The sequence below is a fragment of the Palaemon carinicauda genome, chromosome 19 (genome assembly GCF_036898095.1).
Source record: "Palaemon carinicauda isolate YSFRI2023 chromosome 19, ASM3689809v2, whole genome shotgun sequence".
In the NCBI taxonomy this organism is placed as follows: Eukaryota; Metazoa; Arthropoda; class Malacostraca; order Decapoda; family Palaemonidae; genus Palaemon; species Palaemon carinicauda.
The window spans coordinates 50,230,619-50,253,487 of NC_090743.1; the positions used below are offsets into that span (position 1 = coordinate 50,230,619).

Here is a 22,869-nt window from a genome sequence, read left to right on the forward strand (position 1 = left end):
TTTATCACTGAACTCGAAACCTCCTCTCTTACATCCTCATCTTCTGAGGATTCCAGCTCCCCAATCAAATCCTGCTGCATATGCCAACAATTTCATCAACGGCTACAGTGTCCTCAGAAATAACAGTAGCAGTGCTTGAACCAGCTTCTGATTGGAAACCCTCAAATTCCCTCTCTATTACACATGATGGCCAAAGCTTTCGCCAGACAGAGTTCAATGTCCTATAGGTCACACCACGCCAAGCTTGGTCAATCATGTTCACACAGTTGAGGATGCTGAAGTGATCCTTCCAGAATTCCTTTAAGGTCAACTGTGTATCACTAGTCACCTCAAAACACTTTCAGAAAAGAGCCTTGGTATACGGTTTTTTAAAGTTTGAAATGACCTGTTCGTCTATGGGTGGAGTATGGGAGTAGTATTGGGGAGCAGGAATTTAATCTTGATAAAACTGTACTCTTCTTTTAAGTCTCCCTCTAGACCTGGAGGGTGTGCATGAGCATTGTCCATCACCAGAAGACAGTTCAATGGCAAGTTCTTTTCAGTCAGGTATGCCTAACCTGGGGGCAAACACTTAGTTGATCCACTCACTAAAGAATTGGCTTTCGCCAGACAGAGTTCAATGTCCTATAGGTCACACCACGCCAAGCTTGGTCAATCATGTTCACACAGTTGAGGATGCTGAAGTGATCCTTCCAGAATTCCTTTAAGGTCAACTGTGTATCACTAGTCACCTCAAAACACTTTCAGAAAAGAGCCTTGGTATACGGTTTTTTAAAGTTTGAAATGACCTGTTCGTCTATGGGTGGAGTATGGGAGTAGTATTGGGGAGCAGGAATTTAATCTTGATAAAACTGTACTCTTCTTTTAAGTCTCCCTCTAGACCTGGAGGGTGTGCATGAGCATTGTCCATCACCAGAAGACAGTTCAATGGCAAGTTCTTTTCAGTCAGGTATGCCTAACCTGGGGGCAAACACTTAGTTGATCCACTCACTAAAGAATTGTCTTGTGACCCAAGATTTAGTGCTAGCGCGCCACATAACTGATAGTGCACTTTTCAAGATATTGTTTCTTTTGAAGACCCGGGGGTTGTCCGAATGATACGCTAACAAGGGTTTAATCTCACAATCGCCACTAGCATTGGCGCACGGCAGCAACGTCAGTCTATCTTTCATTGGCTTGTGACCTGGCATCTTTGTCTCGTCCTTGGTAATATAGGTATTAGCCGGCATTTTCTTCCAAAATAACCCGGTCTCATCGCAATTGAAGACTTGCTGCAGGTTAAAATTTTGTACCTTAATGTATCGATTGAATTCGCCAACATATTTTTCAGCTGCCGCCTGATCCGAACTGGCTGCCTCCCCATGCCTAGTCACACGGTGAATATCAGTTCTGTTCCGGAATTTCTCAAACCAGCCACTACTTGCTTTTAAAGTAAATGTCGAATCATTTTCAATAGTACTGGCACTTTTCTTCACTAATTCTTCATAAATATGAAGAACTTTCATGCAAATGAAAGCTTCACCTATACTTTCCCCGGCCAACTGCTTTTCTTTAATAAATATAAGGAGCAACTTTTCCATTTCCTCAATTACTTGTGGCCTTTGCTTACTAATTGCTGTCACTCACAGTGCAACATTAGCTTTCTTTATCACTTCCTTATTTTTCAAAAAGGACGAAATGGTCGACTTTGCCATGCCATACTGTAAGGGTAGATCAGACACTCGTATACCATTCTCGTATTTCGCAATAATTTCCTTCTTCAACTCTATCATTGTTCTCACTGTTTTCCTCTTATCCTTCCCCTTATCACTAACTTTCTTGGGGCCCATTATTATCGGCAAAAAAAGGCAATAAAACGCACTAAATCACAATAAATTCTCAACACGTGTTGTAGGACTGACGATCTCTCTTGAAATGATGCTACCTGACCGGGAGAGAGTAGCCGAGATGGCCACTCATCTCACTCGGCCACGCGTTCGGCTGTGTCCGAGTTCCGATTTTTTGGTCAAACACCGCAGCAAAAATTTACTCGATTTTTTTGGTCGAATACCGATTTCTTCAAATTTAGAGTCGTTCGACTACCGAGGTATTACTGTATAAAGTATCCATTTTGAATGAAAAATAAATTAAAGTTTAAATATCTATCGAGTACATATTAAGTGTCCGGTGACGTCATATTTCTGGCGGATCGCAATCGGGCAAATTGAGCGATTTCTTTTCAATAGGCTATTGATTATCATTAGTACCTGTAATCCCATTAACAAAATATTTTTACTAGGCAAGTAAGTATTTTCGCTTACTTTTTTGCAAGAAAAACAGAAAAGGCTTTTACATATTTCGCATGTCATTCTTTGTTGGGTTTACGTCACGTGATACGCCATACATCTGGCGATTTGGGAAATCGAGTGATTTTTTTTCGATTCATTACCGATTATATTGGTAGTTCCCATTATTGAAACTTTGAGTAGCGATATCAAGTATTTCAGTGATATGTATCAGTTGTCATGAGTACAATACTTCCCGTAAATACAAGAAAAGTACTTATGTCTGGTGACGTCATAATTCCGGCCAGAGGCAATTTGAGTCTCCAATTGTCCATGCTCATGCAGATAACCAGTGAGGCTGCCATTGGGATTCCTGATTTCTTACAAATTTTAATTGAAAAATTTCATCAATGTCCGTCAAGAGGAAATTGTCTATGTTCTCCTGTATTGACTATTCTTAAGGATAAAGAGAGGATTCGTGAAGCTGTGAAAGGTTCAGCACCCATGCTTCCTACTGTCATTACGAAGCAACAGACCGGACCTATCCATGAAATGGAAAAATTATTACACATATGGATAGAAGACCAAACTCAAAGACAGACACCAATGAGCCTTTTTACCATACAGACTAAAGCTATAAGTTTATTTCAGACTTTGAGAGAACGTGCAGGAGAAGACTACCATCAAACATTTGTGGCAAGTATTGGTTGGTTCCAGAGATTCAAGAAAAGGTTTCATCTGTATAATGTGAGGGTGATGGGAGAAGCAGCAACTGCAGACGAGGAAGGAGCGCGCAAGTTCGTCGACGATCTTGACGAAATAATCAAGAATGAAGGTTATGTGGCAGAGCAGATATTCAATGTTGATGAAACAGGTTTATTTTGGAAGCTAATGCCAGCACGCACTTATATCCACAAAGAAGAGAAAAGCATGGCAGGATTTAAAGCTTTCAAGGATAGGCTTACGCTTCTGCTTGGCGGAAACATCGCGGGGTTCAAGCTGAAGCCTTTTCTTAATTCATCATTCAGAAAATCCTCAGGAGCTCAAGAATGTGAGCAAGCATACTTTGCTAGTCTTTTACCGCTGGAACCATAAGGCATGGATGACACAGGTATTATTCGAAGACTGGTTTATAAATTGTTTTATTCTCAAGTGCGTCAGAATTGTTCTGATAACGGAATTCCATTAAGATTTTGCTGCTGCTGGATAATGCGCCTGGACATCCGCTTCACCTTACCGCTATCCATTCCGATGTGAAAGTTTTTTTTGCCTCCAAACACAACTCTATTAATTCAGCCAATGGACCAAGGCTCAATTGCTGCATTCAAGGCTAATTCCCTCCGAATCACCTTTGCCATGGATACCAACCATGGACTAACACTAAGTGAGTTTTGGAAACAATATGATATTCTTAAATGTATAAAAAACATTGATGCTGCCTGGGAGGCTGTGACAGAAAAATGTATGAACGGCATGTGGAAACATTGCGTAAAACGTTAAGTCAATGATTTTGCTGGGTTTGAAAGTGAAAAAGAACTTGAGGTAATGCGAGACAAAATTGTGAAATTGGCAACAGACCTTTCCTTACAGTGTGATGTCGAAGATGTCGAGGAATTACTAGAAAAGGGATCGGGAGAACTTACAAATGAAGAATTAATAGAATTAGAAAAAGAAAAGGTCACGGAAGAATAAGAGATGGCGAGGACATAGAGGATGAGCCAAAATGGACATTCACCACTAAGGGGTTTATCAGAATGTTTATCGCAGCTTCATAAACTGCTTGCACAACTTGAAGCGATGGACCCAAACATCGAACGATTTTTAAGGATTGAACGACTGGCATATGAAGTTTTTCGTCCGTATCGGTTAATATACGAGGAAAAGAAGAAACAAACCAGTGCAGACGAAACTAACGATGTTCTTGAAAAAGACACCTCCGGCAACCCCACGAGCTCCCTCAGCTGACGACGTTGACGAACCACAACCAAGCACTAGTTATGCCAGCTGTAATGATTGTTTATTATTTTTTTATTTGTACTGATAAAAGAAGTTTTTTCATTTTTCACCTGTATTTTTTTGTATTTGTATATCTAATTTTGTATCTTCATATGCAGTACCTAATCTACTAATTGAAATGTAAGCACTGTTTAACTTAGACCAGACAAACGAAGAGATACAAAACAGCAAGATGTGAACTGTGATCTTTGTAATGGTATCAAAATGTAGAAAAAAATAAGTTTCTGATAAGAAATTATGATCTTTATTTCAAAATGAACTACATATCAGAAACAGGAAGATTTACAAGGAACTAAAAATTTAAATACTGTAGTTTGGTGCATGAACGAAACAAAAATTTATTACAGAGAGAGAGAGAGAGAGAGAGAGAGAGAGAGAGAGAGAGAGAGAGAGAGAGAGAGAGAGAGAGAGAGAGAGAGAGAGAGAGAGAGAGAGAGAGAGAGAGAAAAAAAAACTATGAAACATATTGCACCTGATTTAATGTTCATTATGAATGTAATTTGAGAAGTTGAGAAATTATATACGGTAAAACGATACTTCTTCCTATATGAGCATTCTCTCCATACAGTAGCGCAACCTTGAAATCAGCTGATGTAGGTCAACCAAACAAATTCCGTAATTCTTTATTGTTAAAAGGGCTTCATAATTGTAAACTAAAATATAAAAATTATTTAATAAAGCATATATCATATGAACCAAAAAAATTAAATACTAACATACAGAAAGAAAATATTTATAGAATATGGCTCGCAATGATTACAGTATCATGACACGGCATAATAAATCTACGGAAATTTCACTTTTTTAGTTTGACATACGGCGAACTCACGGTCCCTATCCCTGTCGTAAGTCGGCGACTACCTGTATTTGAAATAAACTGGATTTTGATTACACTGGTGTTTCACTTAACTGTATCCAATAATAATGCATGTAATACTCGAATTTTAGTATCGTATTTATAATTGAAAACATAGCGAGTTATATTATGCATTGTTTACATTCAAATCAGCTGATCAACCCTGTGTAGTCCGCTGTCAACCCCAATTCTTGGATTAAATAAATCCCTTATTGTTGAGGCATGCTACTGAAGGATATTTCATATTTACTAAAAGAAACAATTATAACTTGATCCATCATTTTCTAATTAGCATACAGTAATAATTTCAAGAGTTTTATTTGAAATACTTCTCTATTATATTTACTTGTACTGTGAGTTGAATCGCATAACGTTAACCAGAGTTTCATTCATGTTGCCGATGCATATTTTATAGCAATTAGGTCTGTGGTGCCTGATTATAAAGCTTACGTACTGTAATTAGGAAGAGAGAGAGAGAGAGAGAGAGAGAGAGAGAGAGAGAGAGAAGAGAGAGAGAGAGAGAGAGAGAGAGAGTGTGTGTGTGTGTGTCAGGGTAAAGTTATGCTCTAGCTTACCTGATACCAATGTGTGAGAGGTTCCGTTGGTGCCGTCGATAGCCATACAGTTTGTGTTGAGCCGAGGAAAGCAACATCAAACCAAAACGCTAATCCATGAAGTGTACTAGTTTTAAGGATGTGGAATTCAAGTGGTATAACTGAAAGGAAACAAATGGTTCAATATGACAAAAACTGCAATAACTGACCACCCTCTAGTCTCATCATATATCTCGGTCTGTCCCACATACTTTCACTTATAAAGGAACTAATTTAGCCTCCAAAACAAGAACACTGTACAGTACATGAAAAATGGAATTTTGATTATGGAATTTATTATTTGAATACCTACATGGCAGTTATCAGGTTTTAATAATCAAAGCCACAGCCTTTCCAAACCTCTCAAAAAAATCTACTTCACGTCCCCTGTAATGTCCGGTAGCTCCAATAGGTGGAACCAAAAGGGAATGTCATCTTGGGCCCATCAATACCAAGAATTTCATATAATCAGTCAGCTGACCTTATCATTTTCACCTTAAGCCTAGGACTTAAAGGGGTGGTTGACAAGGAAGTGTAATTTAAAGGAATCAGGTTTGTATAATTGGAAATAAAATGACAAATTCGTAGATAATTTGTATTTTTCCTAACTATACAAACCTTAGTTATTTAATATGGGTTATTACTTCAGCGTGGCTGAAATGACGAGCCATTAATTTTTAACGAGGGTTTACTACCCACACCACTAGTTAGCGGGGTAGGGGAGGGTAGCTTGCTAACTCCCACCTCTCACACACCTGTGCTTGAGCTCACTTTGCTTGGAGGTAGGACTTCAAGGGGGATAGGGCTGGCAGGCAAGTTTGGTTAAATAACTAAGGTTTGTATAGTTAGGAAAAATACTAATTATCTACGAATTTGTCATTTGTTCCGTAACTGAAATACAAACCACGGTATTTAATAGGAATACCTCACCCATTAGGAAGGGTGGACGTCCCAGCCAGTCTGGCTTTTAGCTTTGCCCTGGGGCTCCTTATTTGAGTGTGATAGCACTCAAGATATAAGGAGTCCCTGCACCTCGCTAAAACCTTGCTATGCAAGGTCTGTGTCCTACGTAAGCTGTGTGTGAAGGTATGAAGAAGTGTGACTCGTCCTAGAAAGTTGTTCTGAAGTTCTTTAGATGGAAACTTGTAGACTAGGACTCCCAATACCACCTCGTTAGGGTATGGGGACATAACAGTATTAATATTAATACTAGAAACACAAGGGAGCATGGTTTACCTGCAGTAGTTTGAGGTCAGCTATGCAGAGAACCCAGGATGCTGCTTCCCCAAGAGAGGGGATGATGAAGAAAAGAATAAAGGCCAGTCAAACCTTTTCATTCATGCAGACTAAAACTGGGTAACAATGCCCTTAACCTTCTGCTACTTGTGCAATAAGGAGCTTGAGGTTTTAAACCAGTTGTTGTGCAGCCCCCACAGGACCGATAGAGAACGTATCGAGTCTCCTGTGGGTCACGTCTTGCAGGTAGTGGGATGTGAACGTGGTTTGTCATTTCCACACCCCAGCTTGAAGAACCTGCGTCACTGAAAAATTTCTTTTGAAGGCCAGGGACGTAGCTATGCCCCTGACATCATGTGCTCTGGGGCGATGTGATGGAGGAGGGTCTGGATTCATTGCCAAGTCAATGACCCTGCGAATCCATGCAGAGATGGTGTTCTTGGTGACCCTCCTCTTAGTCCTTCCTGTGCTGATGAACAGTGCTGGCACACGAGGACGGGCTGAGGCTGTTCTTTTAAGGTACAGCCTCAAGCTCCTTACTGGGCATAATAAGAGATGGTCTGGGTCATCTGTTACAGTACGGAGACTAGAAATCCGGAAGGAGTCGAATCGAGGGTCCACTACTCCCGGATTCTGAATCTTACCAATAAACTCAGGGACGAAGCTGAACGTTACCTTCCCCCATCCCCTTGATTGGGCGATGTCATACGAGAGACCATGAAGTTCACCGACTTGCTTGGCCGAGGGCAAAGCTAGCAGGAACACCGTCTTTCAGGTTAGGTGGCGATCTAATGCCTGGTGTAATGGTTCATAGGGAGGTCTCTTAAGAGACCTGAGAACTCGAACCACGTTCCATGGGGAAGGTCTCACTTCCGACTGAGGGCAAGTAAGTTCCTAACTCCGTATGAGTAGAGAAAGTTCTAGCTATGAAGAAATGTCCATTCCTTTCAGCCTGAAAGCTAGACTTAAGGCTAAGCTATAGCCTTTCACTGCCGAGACTGAAAGGCGCATTTCTTCATGCAAATACACGAGGAACCCTATTATTGCTGGAATAGTGGCACTGAGTGGAAAGATACCCCTTCCACGACACCAACCACAGAAGATTTTCCACTTTGCCTGGTAGACTGCTGCTGATGACTTTCGCAGGTGTCCAGACATTCTGATTGCAACTTGTTGCGAAAATCCTCTCTCAGAGAGGAGATGCTGGATAGTCTCCAGGCATGAAGTCTTGGTGGAAGATGTTGGCGTGTGGTTGTTAGAGCAGATTGTGTCATGGAGGGAGTTCTCTTGGCAGCTCCGTTAGGAGTTGCAGAAGGTCCGGGAACCACTCTGCGTGATGCCATAGAGGAGCTATGAGGGTCATTGAAAGATTGACTGATGTTCTGGTCTTATTGAGTACCCTCCTCATTGGAAAGCAACTTTCCAGAGAGCCTTGGGGTCTGGGACTGGGGAACAGTACAGCGGGAGCCTGAAGTTCAGGGCCGTTGCAAAGAGGTCCACAGTCGGAGAACCACACAAAGTCAGGACTTTGTTGGCTACTAGATGATCCTAAGACCACTCGGTACTCATTATCCGAGATGCTTAGCTCATGTTGTCGGCCCATCTCAGTATTTCTACTGCTAGATAGGATAGTTGCTGCGAAAAAGTACCTCCTTGTTTGTTGATGTAGGCCACTACTGTGGTGTTGTCGCTCATCACCACCGCAGAGTGACTTGCCAGGTACTGTTGGAACTATTGAAGGGCTAGAAAGACAGCCTTCATCTCTAGGAGATTTAAGTGGAGGTACTTTTCGGATTCTGACCAGAGGCCTGAGGTCGTGTGGTGCAGCACGTGCCCCCCCCCCCACTTTTGTTTTGAAGCGTTCGAAAACAGCATCATATCTGGGGGGAGGACGAGAACATCCACTCCCTTTCATAGGTTCTCGTCTGCCACCCACCACTGGAGATCCATCAGTTTTGCAGGTCCCATGGGGATCTGGATGTCCGGGGAGTCGTACGCTTGATTCCACCGGGACTTAAGTCGTCACTGGAGGGATCTCATCCTGAGGTGACCATTGGGAACTAGACGGGCCAGCGATGAAAGGTGACCGAGGAGGTAACCACGATTAGGCTGGAAGTTCTTCTCTTCTGAGAAAAGGTCTTGCGACCTTCCTCAGCCTTGCTATCCTGTCGTCTGATGGAAGGGCTTTGTGGAGAGTGGTGTCCATAATCATGCCTAAGTATACCAGTCTTTGAATGGGAAGCTGGGAAGACTTCTCGAGGTTTACCATGATCCCCAGATCTTAGCAGTCTCAGAAGTTTGTCTTGGTGTTGAAGAAGGGTTGACACCGAGTCTGCTAAGAATAACCAGTCGTCCAGTTAATGGAGGAGATGGATACCAATCCTGTGTGCCCAAGATGATACTAGGGTGAACACTCTGGTGAAGACTTATGGTGCTGTGGAAAGACCGAAGCACAGCACCTTGAACTGGGATCTGGAAATAGGCGTCCTTTAGGTCCAGTGTGCACATGTAGTCTTGCGGTCTTACTGCTAGTCTGACCGTGTCCGCCGTCTCCATGCTGAACGGAGTTTGTTTGACAAACTTGTTCAGAGCTGAGAGGTCGATGACTGGTCTTCAGCCTCCAGACGCCTTCTTTACAAGAAAGAGTCGACTAAAGAAGCCTGGGATCCGTCGAGGACCTCTTGGAAAGCGCCCTTCTTCAACAGGGTCTGGACTTCTGCCTGAAGGGCTTGCCCCCTTGCCGATCCCATGGCAAGGGACTTCAATACACTGCATTCATCGTCAGGGGAGGTAGAGATGTTATGAACGGGACGCGATATCCTAGACTGATCACGGAGATTGTCCAGGAATCGGCCCCGAGTTGCTTCCACCTGTTTGAGCAACTTTGTTGGCATCCCCCCACTGGTGGAAGTGCAGAGGGACTGCCTATCCTAGCGTTTGCAAACTCGGCTGCTCCCTCTAGGATTTTTGCCTCCCCTGGAGGACTTTTTGCCTTTCTTTTCTTTGACAGGAAATGGCTTAGACACCATAATCTTTGCTGCTGTTGTCGTCGTAGTGGTCTTGACTGGACGGGACTGCTGTGGTGCTGGAGGCTTATAGGGCTTGGATGTTAAAGCCCTATGAAGGAGGGAATCTTGATGAGACTTCCTCCACCTCTCAGCGACATGTTCCACATCCTTAGGCTTTGAAAGAACAGACCCCTCTATGGAGGAATGTCTGAGCCTATTGATCTCGGCGCTAGGAACCTTCTGATGGAATCTCTCGCTACTGCATCCCGACGTTTCAGGATGGTATTTGCCCACAAGTTCGAGACTTGGTGGGCCAAAAATTTGATCGTGCGAGTACCTGAGAGAAGGAAGGTTTCCATAGCTTTCCTGGTACGTTCCTTGGAGAAATCCCCAGAACGTATCAGGATACCTAAGGTCCCCAACCAGATATTGATAGCACACTTCGTGAATTTTTCCTGATTGAGGATCTCGGCTGCCGAGAATGAGACCTGCCAGTTGGAGAGTCTCTTAAGAGGGACTCCCTTGGTTAGCTCTTCCAGCGAGTGGTGAAGTGGAAGAGCTAGACAAGGATCCACTAGGATCTCAAAGTACCTCCTCTGCTGTATGCAAGGAGGTGGGAGAACCTTGTTGGTGGTACCGGAACGGTTGGAGGAGGACATCTCGGAGAGCTGTTGTGAGACCTTGTCCCTGGTACTCTTTACCCCTTGAGACCAGGGCAGGGCTGCGCTGGTCTTAAAGGGCTTTTGAGTACCAAAGACGCAGTCTAAGACCGCATCTTTGCCCTCTCGAGGAGGGATCTCTGGTTCGGAAAACCTGTTGAGAGCCCTCATTAGAGTCAGAACTTGCCCAAATGCATGTTCTAACTCTTGCTGGTCTCCTCCTGCTATAGGACTTACAGCGAAGTCTCCTTCTATCTCCGAAGGCTCTTCTTGGGGAGAGTCGCGGACATTCCCTGAGTGGCTACTTGGCTCCATCCTAGTCCTCGTGGAGGACTTAGGCCATGTTTTGGAGTCTTTAGATTCCTTCCTTGGAAGGATATAAGACTCCAACATTGACAAGGGTTTCATGTTCCTTCCAATCCCTGACTGAGCGGACCCCTCGGCGCGAAGAGAGGTTTCCTCCATTGGTGCGATGGGGAAAGTCTCTCCTCACGTGATTCCCTTGGAGACGGGAAATCTTCGTCTGAAAGGGAAGGAGAGGCAGTCTGAGGAATAGAAGGAACCTGCCTCGAAGGTTTGCGTGGAGTCAGTTTCGCCCTTGGGGAAGTGACCGCGTCTGGAACTCCTCTTTCTCTTCAAAGGGGTAGAAGAAGCTATGGTTCTGTGTCCCAATTCAGAGAAGAAAGGCTTAAAAGCCTGAGCTACGGCTCTGACCAGGGCTGTTGGCTGACAGATATACCCCTTGAAGGGAAAGGGATTGAAGGATCCCTGGGAGGAGTCACTATAATTGGTGGGTTTGTCTGTGGTAGCTTTGGGATCCTGGACCCCTCTGGAAGTTTCCCCTCTCCCACAATGCGCGGTGGCATGAGCTGGCGGGGAGGGGAATGAGGCGATGGCGACCATGCCGTATGTTGTTCTTTGGGATGTGTAGTCTCGCGAGCGGGAGGATACTGACGTTCGCGTGAGGGAGAATAATGGCGCTCGCGTGCTGGAGAAAATTCGAGGCTCGCACGCGGGAGACTGGTGGCGCACAGGATTATCATGAAGAGCGCGCGGGAGAGTGTTCCCACACGTCTGTGCTAGCCGTAGGGTGCACCCGCGCAGGAGAAAGTTCCCTAGCGAGTGGGAGCGCAGAGGATTCATGCAGGGCGCGCGGGAGAATTTTGGCGCGCATCCCTAGGAGAGGATTGACGAGCGTGCGCTTATCTTTGCGGATGTGAGCAGGAGAAGGCTGGCGCGTTAGTAAGGGTTGGCGCGCGGGAGAAGGCAGCATGGCTGACTTCCCAGATATCCTGCTATCAGTGGAGAGTTGGAGCGTAAGATGGTGCGCAGGATAGTGAAATGTTGGGAGCGTATGCGCACATGCAGGAGAATGTTGGCGCATGGGAGAGCGTCATTGCACAGGAGATTAATGGCGCGCAGATGGGCGCGGGCGCATAGGAGACTGTTGGCACTTAAGCCCAGGGTGCGTGGGCGCAGTTTGCGCAGGCAAGACCTGGCTCGCAGGAGATCGTTGGCGCATCTGCGCATGAGGGCGTGCATGGCGCGTGATGGAGCTATGCTCTTGTTGGAGCGTATGTGCATGTTGGCGCATACGCTCTTGATGCCCTGTGTTAGGGTAAGGATGAATATCAGCGCGTAGTGATGGGGCCTGACGAGCTACTGATGAGCACTTGTCAGGTTTCGTGGGCGCGTAGCACATAAGTTGTTGGCGCGCAATAGCACGTTTGGATGGAGCCTTGTTAGGCCCATGCAGGAACGGCAACGGCCGGTCGGCAGGTCTATCGGGTGGAAGGTCAACGTGTCCTTTAAAAGGATGACCTTCCACCAAAGGAGATCATGAACGATCTGCAGAGAGGTCCAGGACCAATGCAGGTGCAGTGATGGATGATTGGTCTAGAGGCTCATCTGCGGGGGACTGCATCAAAGATGTTGAACCAAAGAGGTGCCTCCTCACCGCAAGTGAAGGAAGGCCTCTATGGCGAAGAGGAAGGCGAGCCTTCCAACGAATGCGCCCACTGGGGGCCGTTGGATGCAAGCTGACCTTCTGCAGTCCTCCGAAGAGGAGTCTCTGTAAGTGAACTCCCCCGAGGGGGAGAAACACAAGCAGGAGAGACTGACGATGGACTTAGTTTCCCCCTCGTAGGTTGATCAGGAACGGGAGAAACTAAGCCGTCAGCTACCGTAGAGTTTGGTGTGGAAGAGGAGATGGGTGAAACCGCACTGGATACCTCTGACACCACAACGTCGACAAGAGACAGAGGATCAGCCTCTGACAGTGATGACGATTGCTTGACAGCAGCACCCATCGGATGTAGTTAAGCAAAACCTCCTTGGAGGAGAAACCCGTAAGCCCCAAGGAGGACAAAAGCTGAAATAATGAGGTTAGTGACATATCCTCCCTCTGTTTAACATAAAAAAATTTGCTGCAACTTAGAACTTTTGAAATTCTACTGATTCAACTACCAGATTAGGAAGATCATTCCGCAACTTGGTCACAGCTGCAATAAAACTTATAGAATACTGTGTAGTATTGAGCCTCATGATGAAGAAGGCCTGACTATTAGAATTAACTGCATGCCAAGTTACAGGAGGGAATTTTCCACGAAGATCTGAATGTAAAGGATGCTCAGAATTATGAAAAATCTTATGCAACACGCATAACGAACTAATTGAATGAAGGTGCCAAAGATTAATATCAGGATTAGGTATAAAAAACTTAATAGAATGTAAGTTCTGGTCCAACAAATTAAGATGAGAATCAGCAGCTGAACACCAGACAGGAGAACAATATTCGAAACAAGGTAGAATGAAAGAATTAAAACACTTCTTCAGAATAGATTGATCACCAAAAATCTTAAAAGATTTTCTCATTAAGACAATCATTTGTGCAATTGAAGAAGCCACAGACCTAATGTATTTCTCAAAAGTAAATTTGCTGTCGAGAACTTCACCTATAGTTTTAAAAGTCATACAAAGTTAGAGAAACATCATCAATGCTGAGATCCGGATGTTGAGGAGCCACTATCCTTGACCTACTTACAATCATACTTTGAGATTTGTTAGGATTCAACTTAATACCCCATAATTTGCACTATGCACTAATTTTAGCTAGATCTCTGTTAAGGATTCAGCAACCCCAGATCTATATTCAGGAGATGGAATTAATGCAAAGAGAGTAGCATCATCTGCATATGTAACAAGCTTATTTTCTGGGCCAAACCACATGTCATATGTATATAAGATGAAAAGTAAAGGGCCAAGAACACTACCCTGTGGAACACCAGATATCACATTCCTATACTCCCTATGGTGCCCATCCACAACAACTCTTTGACATCTATTACTTTAAAAAAGGAAAAGGAAAAAAATTATTTGAAGACAGAAATTTTGCAAGGTGACATACCATGGTTTATACAGAAGAAAATGAGTAGGATAGGTATGAGGATAGATATGAAGGAAAATCTAGTAGAAATAGAAGTATTAGGTGGAATACGAATTAATTTGAGGGGATGAACAGGGTCATTTAACACTACCAATTCTGAAGAGAGTAAAAAAGGAAAAAATGTTCGAGCGATAGAAGGGACTAAGTAACTAAAAAGGAACAATCATAAAGTTACACTTACAGTTTGGACATGGATGTGGAGAGAAAATTTGAAGGTTAACAGAAGAGGCTAAGTGGAGTGATGGTTTAGGTGGAGAAGAAAGGGAAAAGTTAGGAGGCTAATAACAGATTTAATGCATCTTATAAAATATGTAGGAAGTATAAAAAGAATCCAGGGAAACTTGTTGTTGGATTTTCTTGCAGTAGAGTATTTAATGAGGTTTTGGCTTTAGATGTAGGATAGATCAAAGAAAGAAAGTTTTTAGTTATTGTTGATATGGCCACCAGATATTGTCAGGCATGCTGGATTAATGACAAAAGGACAGAAACTATTATAAGAACCCTTATTGATGGGTGGTTTGCATTTTTTTTCCAAAATGAAAAAATTACAAGATGAAAAGAAATGTGGAATATAAAATTGTTGGCTAGCAGAATTACCATGGAGCAATGGATTGTGCGAGAAAACAGTTGGAATCCTTAAAGGAAGTCTAAGGAAAATGAGAAATGAAGATGAAGAATTTTGCCTAATAAGCTAGTTTTTGGTAGAAATCTGCATCAACAAATTTAGTAGGGGAAGAGACTTCAAATCTAGCTAGTAGAGAGATAAGTATGGAAGAAAGCATAGTAAGGGTTACACTGAATGCAGTACACAAGGCTAGAGAGGCTTTCACAAAAACTCTTGCAGCAAACTAAGAATTGCTTTAAATAAAAAAGTAAACGAACATAAACTTGAGAAGGCGGTAGTTGAAGATGAGGTGTTTTACAAGAGAGAGGATGAAAAAGAATGGAGGGGACCAGATGAGGTAGTAGGAGTGTCAGGTAAGACAGTCGTAGTAAAACACGGTAGTTCATTGAGAAAGATAGCTAGGATACACACGACAAGAATTCATGGTAAAGTAACATAAAAAGAAAGGTTGTCAGAGGTTAATGGAAATAGGGACAACAGTATGGATGATGTAGGTGTACCCGAGAATGATGTAACAAAGGTACAGGAGACAGAAGTGATTACTGTGAATAAGAGGGAAGAGAACAGAGATGATGAGTAAGAGGAGGAAGATGTATGTGTGGAAGACTTTACAGACGAATTACCTAAGTTGAAAAAAGGGAACAGGGTTAGAGCAGTAAATAAAGGCACTGGTCAAATGGAAGAATAGACAGTACATGTATTAAGTTTGGCTGGTAAAAGATCTAGTACATAGGTTCCCAATGGGGGTGAAATTCACCCCCAGGGGTGAATTTTGGGCTTTCAGGGGGTGAATTGTGACCGAAGTAAGTTTATGGGCGAGGAGAGCAATTATAGGCTATGGCGTAACTGGCCTGTCACGTGGGCTGGGATTATATCATGTGCTGGACCAGGAAAAATGAATTAGACAGTAATATACAAGTGACCACCCAAGTTAATCCTAGGATTGGAAAAGGTACTGAGGAAGAGACAGAGCCCTAGGGAATTAAGTAGGTCCCAAGAGAATTACTTGGCAACTCCAAGGTTGGGAACTCCTGGACTATAAATAACTGAGAAGCTAATATCAAGAATAAAGTTGTGCAGGAGATAAAGTCTTCAGCATTTAGCTTATTTTCAATTCAACTTGATGAATCAACTGATGTGGCATCATGTTCCCAGTTGATGGTATTTGCAAGGTATGTTCACTCAGGTTCATTTAAAGAGTTCTCTTTTGTTCTCCTCTTGAACTAACTACCAAGGCCTCTGATATTTTGGAGAAGGTTTCATCTTTTTTTAATCAGGAAATCTTTCGTGGGTGTTGTACAGATGGAGCACCAGCTATGTTAGGGACAAAATCAGAATTCCAAGTATGTGTGAAAAAGTGAGCTCCAAAAGTGAAAGGTATTCATTGTATGAGCCATCATCAGACACTAGCCTCAAAAAACACTTCCCTGCTCCGCTAGAGAAGGGTTTGGATCAAACAATTAAAATTGTAAATTTCGTCAAAGGAGGGGCTCTCAACTCACGACTTTTCAAGCAGTTATGTACTGATATGGATGCAACCCATCATTCGCTTCTTTTTCACACAAATGTTCGTTGGCGTTCAAGAGGAAATGTAACTGAGCGAGTATTTGAGCTTAGAGATGAGCTCAAATTGTTTTTTGAAGTGCAAGGTAAAACAGAATTTCCTGCCTGGCTGAGTGATGTGGAATGGATCATGCGTCTTCCCTATTTGGTTGATATAATTGAGCAACTGAATAAACTGAATCTTCAGATGCAAGGAAGGAATACAGACATTATAGAATTCGTAGATGCCTTGGAAGCTTTCATGAGCAAGCCTGAAAATTAGAAGAAAAGGGTAAATGCAGAAAATGTAGCAATGTTTGAGAAACTGTCATCCATTCTTGATGTTTGTGGTGAAGACAAGGTGCTTCCCCAATTTGCAAAAAAAATAGATTTTGTAGCATTTGACAGCACTGGAAAATTAATTCAGACAATATTTTTACGAACTGAGTGATGATGAGTTGGATTTAGTTAGACATCCATTCAAACTGTCGGTTGAAAAAGTTCCTGATGATTGTCAAGATGAGTGTTTGGAGTTAAAAAGTGATTCGGGTGTAAGAGATATGTTCGATGAGAAATCAATAACAGAATTTTGGCCTCTGATGTGCGATTCCTACCCAAAAGTGGCAGAAATGGCTATCCGTGTATTGCTTCCGTTTGTATCGACATATCTTTGTGAGTCAAGCTTTTCAAATTAAAACGAACCAGCGTAGTAGATTAGAGGTAGAAAATTATCTGCATTGTGCCCTTTCAAGCACTCATCTGCGTATCCCAGAATTGGCTAAGAAAAAAACAATCACAGGTTTCGTCAATCAATGAAATGTAATCTTCTGAATGAAAATAATTACAGATTTATAATATCTTGTTACCCTATCGAACTTTTTGTTTGTTGCATCAGCTTCATTTTGGCCTGTTAAGTAGTTCTTATAGATTAAAAAAAAACTATTTCACTTTCATTCAAGTTTTATATATCCATCGATATTTTCAATTTGCATATAATTTGTAATATTCCATTGTAAAAGTGATCCATGTAAAGCTGTAAATGTATAATTCAGTTTGAAAAAAAAGAAAATAAAAGGATTTTTAGTAATATTTGCATATTATACACAGTGCACTTTTTGAGACAGACAAATTTGGAAAAGACGGGAAGTGGGGGGGGGGGGAATGACATCATTGCAAATGGTGAAAGGGGTGCATGGGCCAAAAAGGTTGAGAACCCCTGATCTAGTAAATACTGAGGAGATCCATACAATGTACAGGATTCTTATACTGGTGACAGAGGGTGGATAAACCGGAAAGATTGAATGAATATTGAAAAAATTGAGGATGAAGAAGTTTTGTTAGGTTTTGAGAATCCGCAGGAGTTAAGAGGATAAGGAAAAGGAGTTACAGAGTTGGAGAGAAAACAAAATATATGAGGAGGTGGAAGACACTGGGTAAAAAGCTATACACACAAGGTGGATAGTCACTGAGAAGTTAAAAGGAGGTGAAAATATATGTAAGGCCCGGTTGGTTACTAGAGGCTCTGAATAAGAAATGCCAGACTGGGAAAAAGATGTCCCTACTTGTAATGCAGAAATGTTGAAATTGTGCTTGACAATCATCAAATTAAAAAATAGAATTGTTACCCATTAGATGAAAGCAGCATATTTACATGGTGATCAAATACAGAGGGAAGTATATTCGAAACGACCAGTTGAAGGGGATTGAAGTGGTTTATGGAAATTGAAGAAGACAGTTTATGGATTGAAGGATGCTGCAAAAGCATGGTATTGTAAGGTAGTGAGTGCAGTGAAAGAACTTTGGGGAATGAAAAGTAGACTGGAGCCAAACATATTTCATTGGAAGGAAGACAATAAACTGGTGGGTAAATTATACTCCCATGTGAATGACTTTTGCTATGGGAGAAATAAATGGTTCATGGAAAAAATAACTGGAAGGCTAAGAGTGAAACAAAGTGGGTGAACAACAAAGTATGTTTTAAGTACATAGGAGTAATGGTAGAGGAAAATGAAAGGAGGATGAGTATCAAGCAATGGAAATATGCCAACTCTGCAAAGGAACCTGAAGCTAGACAATATATTGGTAACAAAATACTAAGACAGAAGGAACTAACAGAGTATAGGTCCGAGGTTGGACAGCTTAATTGGATATCTTTGCATACAATGCCAGAAAGATCGTATACCATTAGCGAATTATGTAAGGCATTAAATAAGGTACAATACAAGATATGAGAAAATTAATTAAAGTAGTAAAAAGAGTTAAAACTATAATGGGAGGTGGTATTAGATGAACTGCAAGAAGAGAATATCTATTGGGAAGCATATGCAGATGCATCCTTTGGGAATGTTGAAGATGGGCATACGCAATTGGGTTATATATCTTTGACAGATGGCAGGATATGTCCTATATGGGGGAAGTCTAGAAAATCAACTATTGAGGTGGAGGCGATAAAAGGTTTAATATATTTTAAGAGGTTATGGGAGGAATTAGAGGGAGAGAGAAAATTAAAGGCAATAGTGAAAACAGACAGTAGAACGGGTGTTAGTGGTAAACGACTAAAGATAGAGATTGCAGCTATCAGGAAATAATAGAATCTGGAGAAATACAAGGGGTGCAATGGATAGCAGGAAAGAAACAAATAGTTGATGCACTTACCAAGGCAGGAATATGAGGAAAACATCTTCACTCAAGGGGTTACTGCACTGTAATTGTTCAGTGGCCACTTTCCTCTTGGTAAGGCTAGAAGAGAATCTTTAGCTATGGCAGGCAGCTCTTCTAGAAGAAGGACACTCCAATATCAAACCATTGTTCTCTTAAGTCTTGGGTAGTGCCATAGCCTTCCACTGTCTTGGGTTGGAGTTCTCTTGCTTGAGGGTACACTCAGGCACACTATTCTATCTTATTTCTCTTTCTCTTGTTTTGTTAAAGTTTTCGTAGATTATATAAGAGGTATTTATTTTAATGTTATTACTGTTCTTGAAATATTTTTATTTTTCCTTGTTTCATTTCCACACTGGGCTATTTTCCCGGTTGGAGCCCCTTGGTTTATAGCACCCTGCTTTTCCAACTAGGGTTGTAGCTTAGCAATTGATAATAATAATGTTATGTGGGGAGTAGAGATATGAAGGAGAGAGGTGGTAGGGTTGTAGAGAGGAAACTACTATTGGAAGCTGGGAGGGGAGAAGAAAGACTTAAGATTAGTTAGAGGATTTATTTTGATGCTTTGTTCTAAGTAAGAGAATTTAGAATAGTACAGTATGATAGTTGAAAGGTTAAGTGAAGAAGGACAGTATTATTAGAAAGGGTTGATATATAGATATACTGTATACAGAAGATTGTGAGAAAAAACAAAGTTTTTTTTTTTATATTAAGTAAATAGGCAATATAGCGATAATTAGTTTAGAAAAGAGTTGTTTACGTGATGCCAAGTGACGTGTTGTTGTTTTTAGTGAGGACGGTTGACGGAGAAGTAGTCAGCTGATTGGATTCATGGTGTTTGAACTATATTGGTGGTGAGAGCGGTCTTTTGTCTCTCTATTGGTTTGTATGTATTTAGTGATGAAATTGTTTTTGTGTTGCCAAGCTGACATCAGAATAAAGAAGGAAATATAAAGAACGTAAATATAGTAAAAATACTAAATTTATCAGACAGTCATGTCTTTCCTTAGATTACTCCAATTCTCAGAGTGTTTTGAACTCGAGAAAACGTCTTGGAGGAGCTCGAGACTGTTATGATCAGCCAGTCGTCTGAAGTCTTCGGCGACGGGGCCAATTCTGAAGGGGAGTGTTGACCTTAGGGTAAATGAACCCCTGTGACAACCTTCAGTGCCTAGCTAAACTGAAGCATCATTACCCTACATGACAGACTGTAGACCAATGTCCTGAAAAAGGGGGGCTACGAGTATTAGTCTTAGTGGTCAATCCTGTACATAAAGACATGGGCTAACTGTTTGATCACAAGATCCTCCCCTTGCATGACAGGGTATGAAGGTCAAACTTGTTTCAAGAGGAGAGGCTAAAACTGGAGACTTCTAACTGAAGAAGCTCAGCAGTATTTTGATGACCCACGTCTTACCATGAGACTGGAAGTTATGATAGCGAGGAAAAAAAGACCACTTCCCATTTCCTATAGGAGGATGGAAGAGACAAAAGAATATCTCTTGTAGCTTGGATGTGGAAGTAGGCATCTCTTAGGTCAAAAGAGAATATAGTCACTTCTCCAGATGGCACCTTGTACATTACTTGGTCTCCATCTTAAATGGAGTTTGTAGAAAAAAATCTTTAAAGGGGGGGGAGAGGTCGATTACCAGTCTCCAGCTGAATTCTACACAAGAAATAAACAACTGTAAATGCCTGTAGATCCAGCCCATACTTCTTGCAACGTTCCATTGTCCAACATTATCTCTACCTCAGAATAAAGGATGAAGTTTTTCTCTGAATGTGGGAGGCAGCATCTGTGTCTTAAGATAGTCCAGTCATTGGCTCCATGATAGTCCCACATTGATCAATGAATTGACAAGCATTACACCATTTGTTGAAGTTGCAGGAAGGGCCTGCTTTCTTAACTTCTACCTCTTCTCCTGCCCCTTCACATTCAGGGTTGGCTAAAACGAGGATAAAAGGGTTGAGCAGAATTTGTCAATCTTTTAGAGGAAGACACTGTTCGTGTAGCTGACATGGATTGGATTGGTCTCTTGAGTTTAGCAAGACCTAGGTTGGTAAGCAGTATCGGCCTGTAGGCTGACCACAAACAATGATGACACTGCAGTGTCTTGGGAACATCAAAAGGCAATAGAGATAAGAGAAGGGCTGCTCACATCCAGAGCAGCAGTGGTCATGCTCGTTTTTGCACGAGTGATATGTGGCAACATGAACATTAGCTGCTGTGCCTCATACCAAAAACACTTTCTGGGGTTTGGGTTTTAATACAGCAATGCTCCTCCCACAAAACCAGAGGAAAGGCCTGTAGTCTCAAGACTGCAAGATCAGGCATGCTGTGCTTCTGTGACTTTTTCATGGCTGTATGAGCATTGAGGAGCAGCAGATATCAGAAACAGTTCAACTACCTACTTGGTGATTTATAGGTTAATGATCACCTGAAGAATGAACTTAAGTTATGATTGTGTGGATCCTGATCACATGGTTCCCAGTCATCTGGCTCCTGATCACATAACTCCCACTCGCGGCTGCTGATCATATGGTTCTCGATTGCAGCTGCCGATCATGGAGAAAAGGCAAAAATAAACTTGTTTTACTGGTGGGGAATGTAATCAGAATGTTTACGTGACGACGAACAAGAAGAGTTGGAGTGAAGCACATGCCTGGAGTTCTGTGACTAGAAATTCACCTTACAACATACAGTACCGTAAATGAAATGTGCGATTTGAGTGGTGTCGAGCAAAAGCGGTAAACAGCTGAATCTCGTACCAAAACGTATTCTCTTGGAAGCATTTTGATGTAACCTCTCGTCTCATGTAAGAGGTGAGAATGTACAAGGGTTGTCCACCTGAGTAGATATGTTCCTGGTACATACTGTCCACACAAATGTGAGGAGATATCGGTTAGAGGTGAAACTCTGTAGAGGAAGGGACGACAGATTGAAAGTCGGGTGACCGTGAAAGCAAGGCACCGAGTAGTGCAGAGGTATGTGTGAAGGCCTGTTGGTGGCAAGTAGTCTTGCCGTTGACAGCAGGTATGTGTTGTGGCGTCTCAATTGAGATATCAGTGGCCTGTCGAGTGGGTAGGTTCCCCCACCATTCAACAGTACCTGCTGCCACCTTGTTACTGCTTTAACAGCCGTATCCATCTTTGCCAAGTCCATACGCCTATTAAAGGACAAGGGTTTGTATATATGTAGGAACAACCAGTAAAAAAAATTATAAACTACACACTTCGACAACTTACTCCATTTACAAATGCTAAAAAATCAAGGAAGTAAAAATGTTCTCTTAAGCTATAAACTACACAAGTCATGTAGACGAACCCAAAAATTACTCTCCTTAATGACAGATTTCTGTAAATATTGAAAGTATCATGGTACAGGTATCACTTCATGGGACTTTCCAAAATAAAATTTAATTGGATAAAATAATGTAATTAGATATACTGACCTAGATGATGTAAATCCTTTTCTTCTGTGTCCAAAAAGTCCAACGAATGTCTTATACTTTTTGCTAAGCAAATACCAATGTCGAAGGTATCTACAATGGGTTGTCTCAGGTACTCGTTAAGTGCTTGCTCACGGAGCTGGCACAAATCAACTCCATGGAAGCAATTCTGATACCTGAAAGGGTAAAATATACACATTACTGAGAGCTAAATTTTGTATTTATGCCAAATAACTTGAAGCTGTATGTACTGACTTAAATCAGCATTCAAAACACATGAACCTCTTACCAAAAATTGGCCTTATTGAGCTGTTCATAGTACAGAGTTTCATCATTGAAAGGGGCAACGTGAAGGTCGCCCCGGGACGGGAACATACGGCCACCAGGCTTAAGCCACTTCTTGGCGTGGAGGTAAGACTCTAACATTCTTTCATTGTAAAGCATATAACCCATAGGCTCAGAGATAATCATATCCACCATGTCAGGAATTTCGATTTCTTCTATTTTACCAGCCATGA

At 42.1% G+C, this 22,869-nt stretch overlaps 1 protein-coding gene across 2 annotated transcripts in view; it reads right to left on the reverse strand.

The window, feature by feature from the left end:
* Art4 (arginine methyltransferase 4) overlaps positions 1–22,869 on the reverse strand; it is a 188,398-nt gene that overhangs the window by 75,629 nt on the left and 89,900 nt on the right. For both annotated transcript variants that reach the window (XM_068393560.1, XM_068393561.1), the window contains exons 6-8: positions 22,641–22,869; positions 22,355–22,527; positions 5,712–5,851 (exon numbers count right to left, since the gene is read on the reverse strand). The exon at positions 22,641–22,869 is cut by the window's right edge and continues 40 nt beyond it. In XM_068393560.1, coding sequence (XP_068249661.1) covers positions 5,712–5,851; positions 22,355–22,527; positions 22,641–22,869 — 542 coding nt within the window. The remainder of the gene's footprint in view (positions 1–5,711; positions 5,852–22,354; positions 22,528–22,640) is intronic.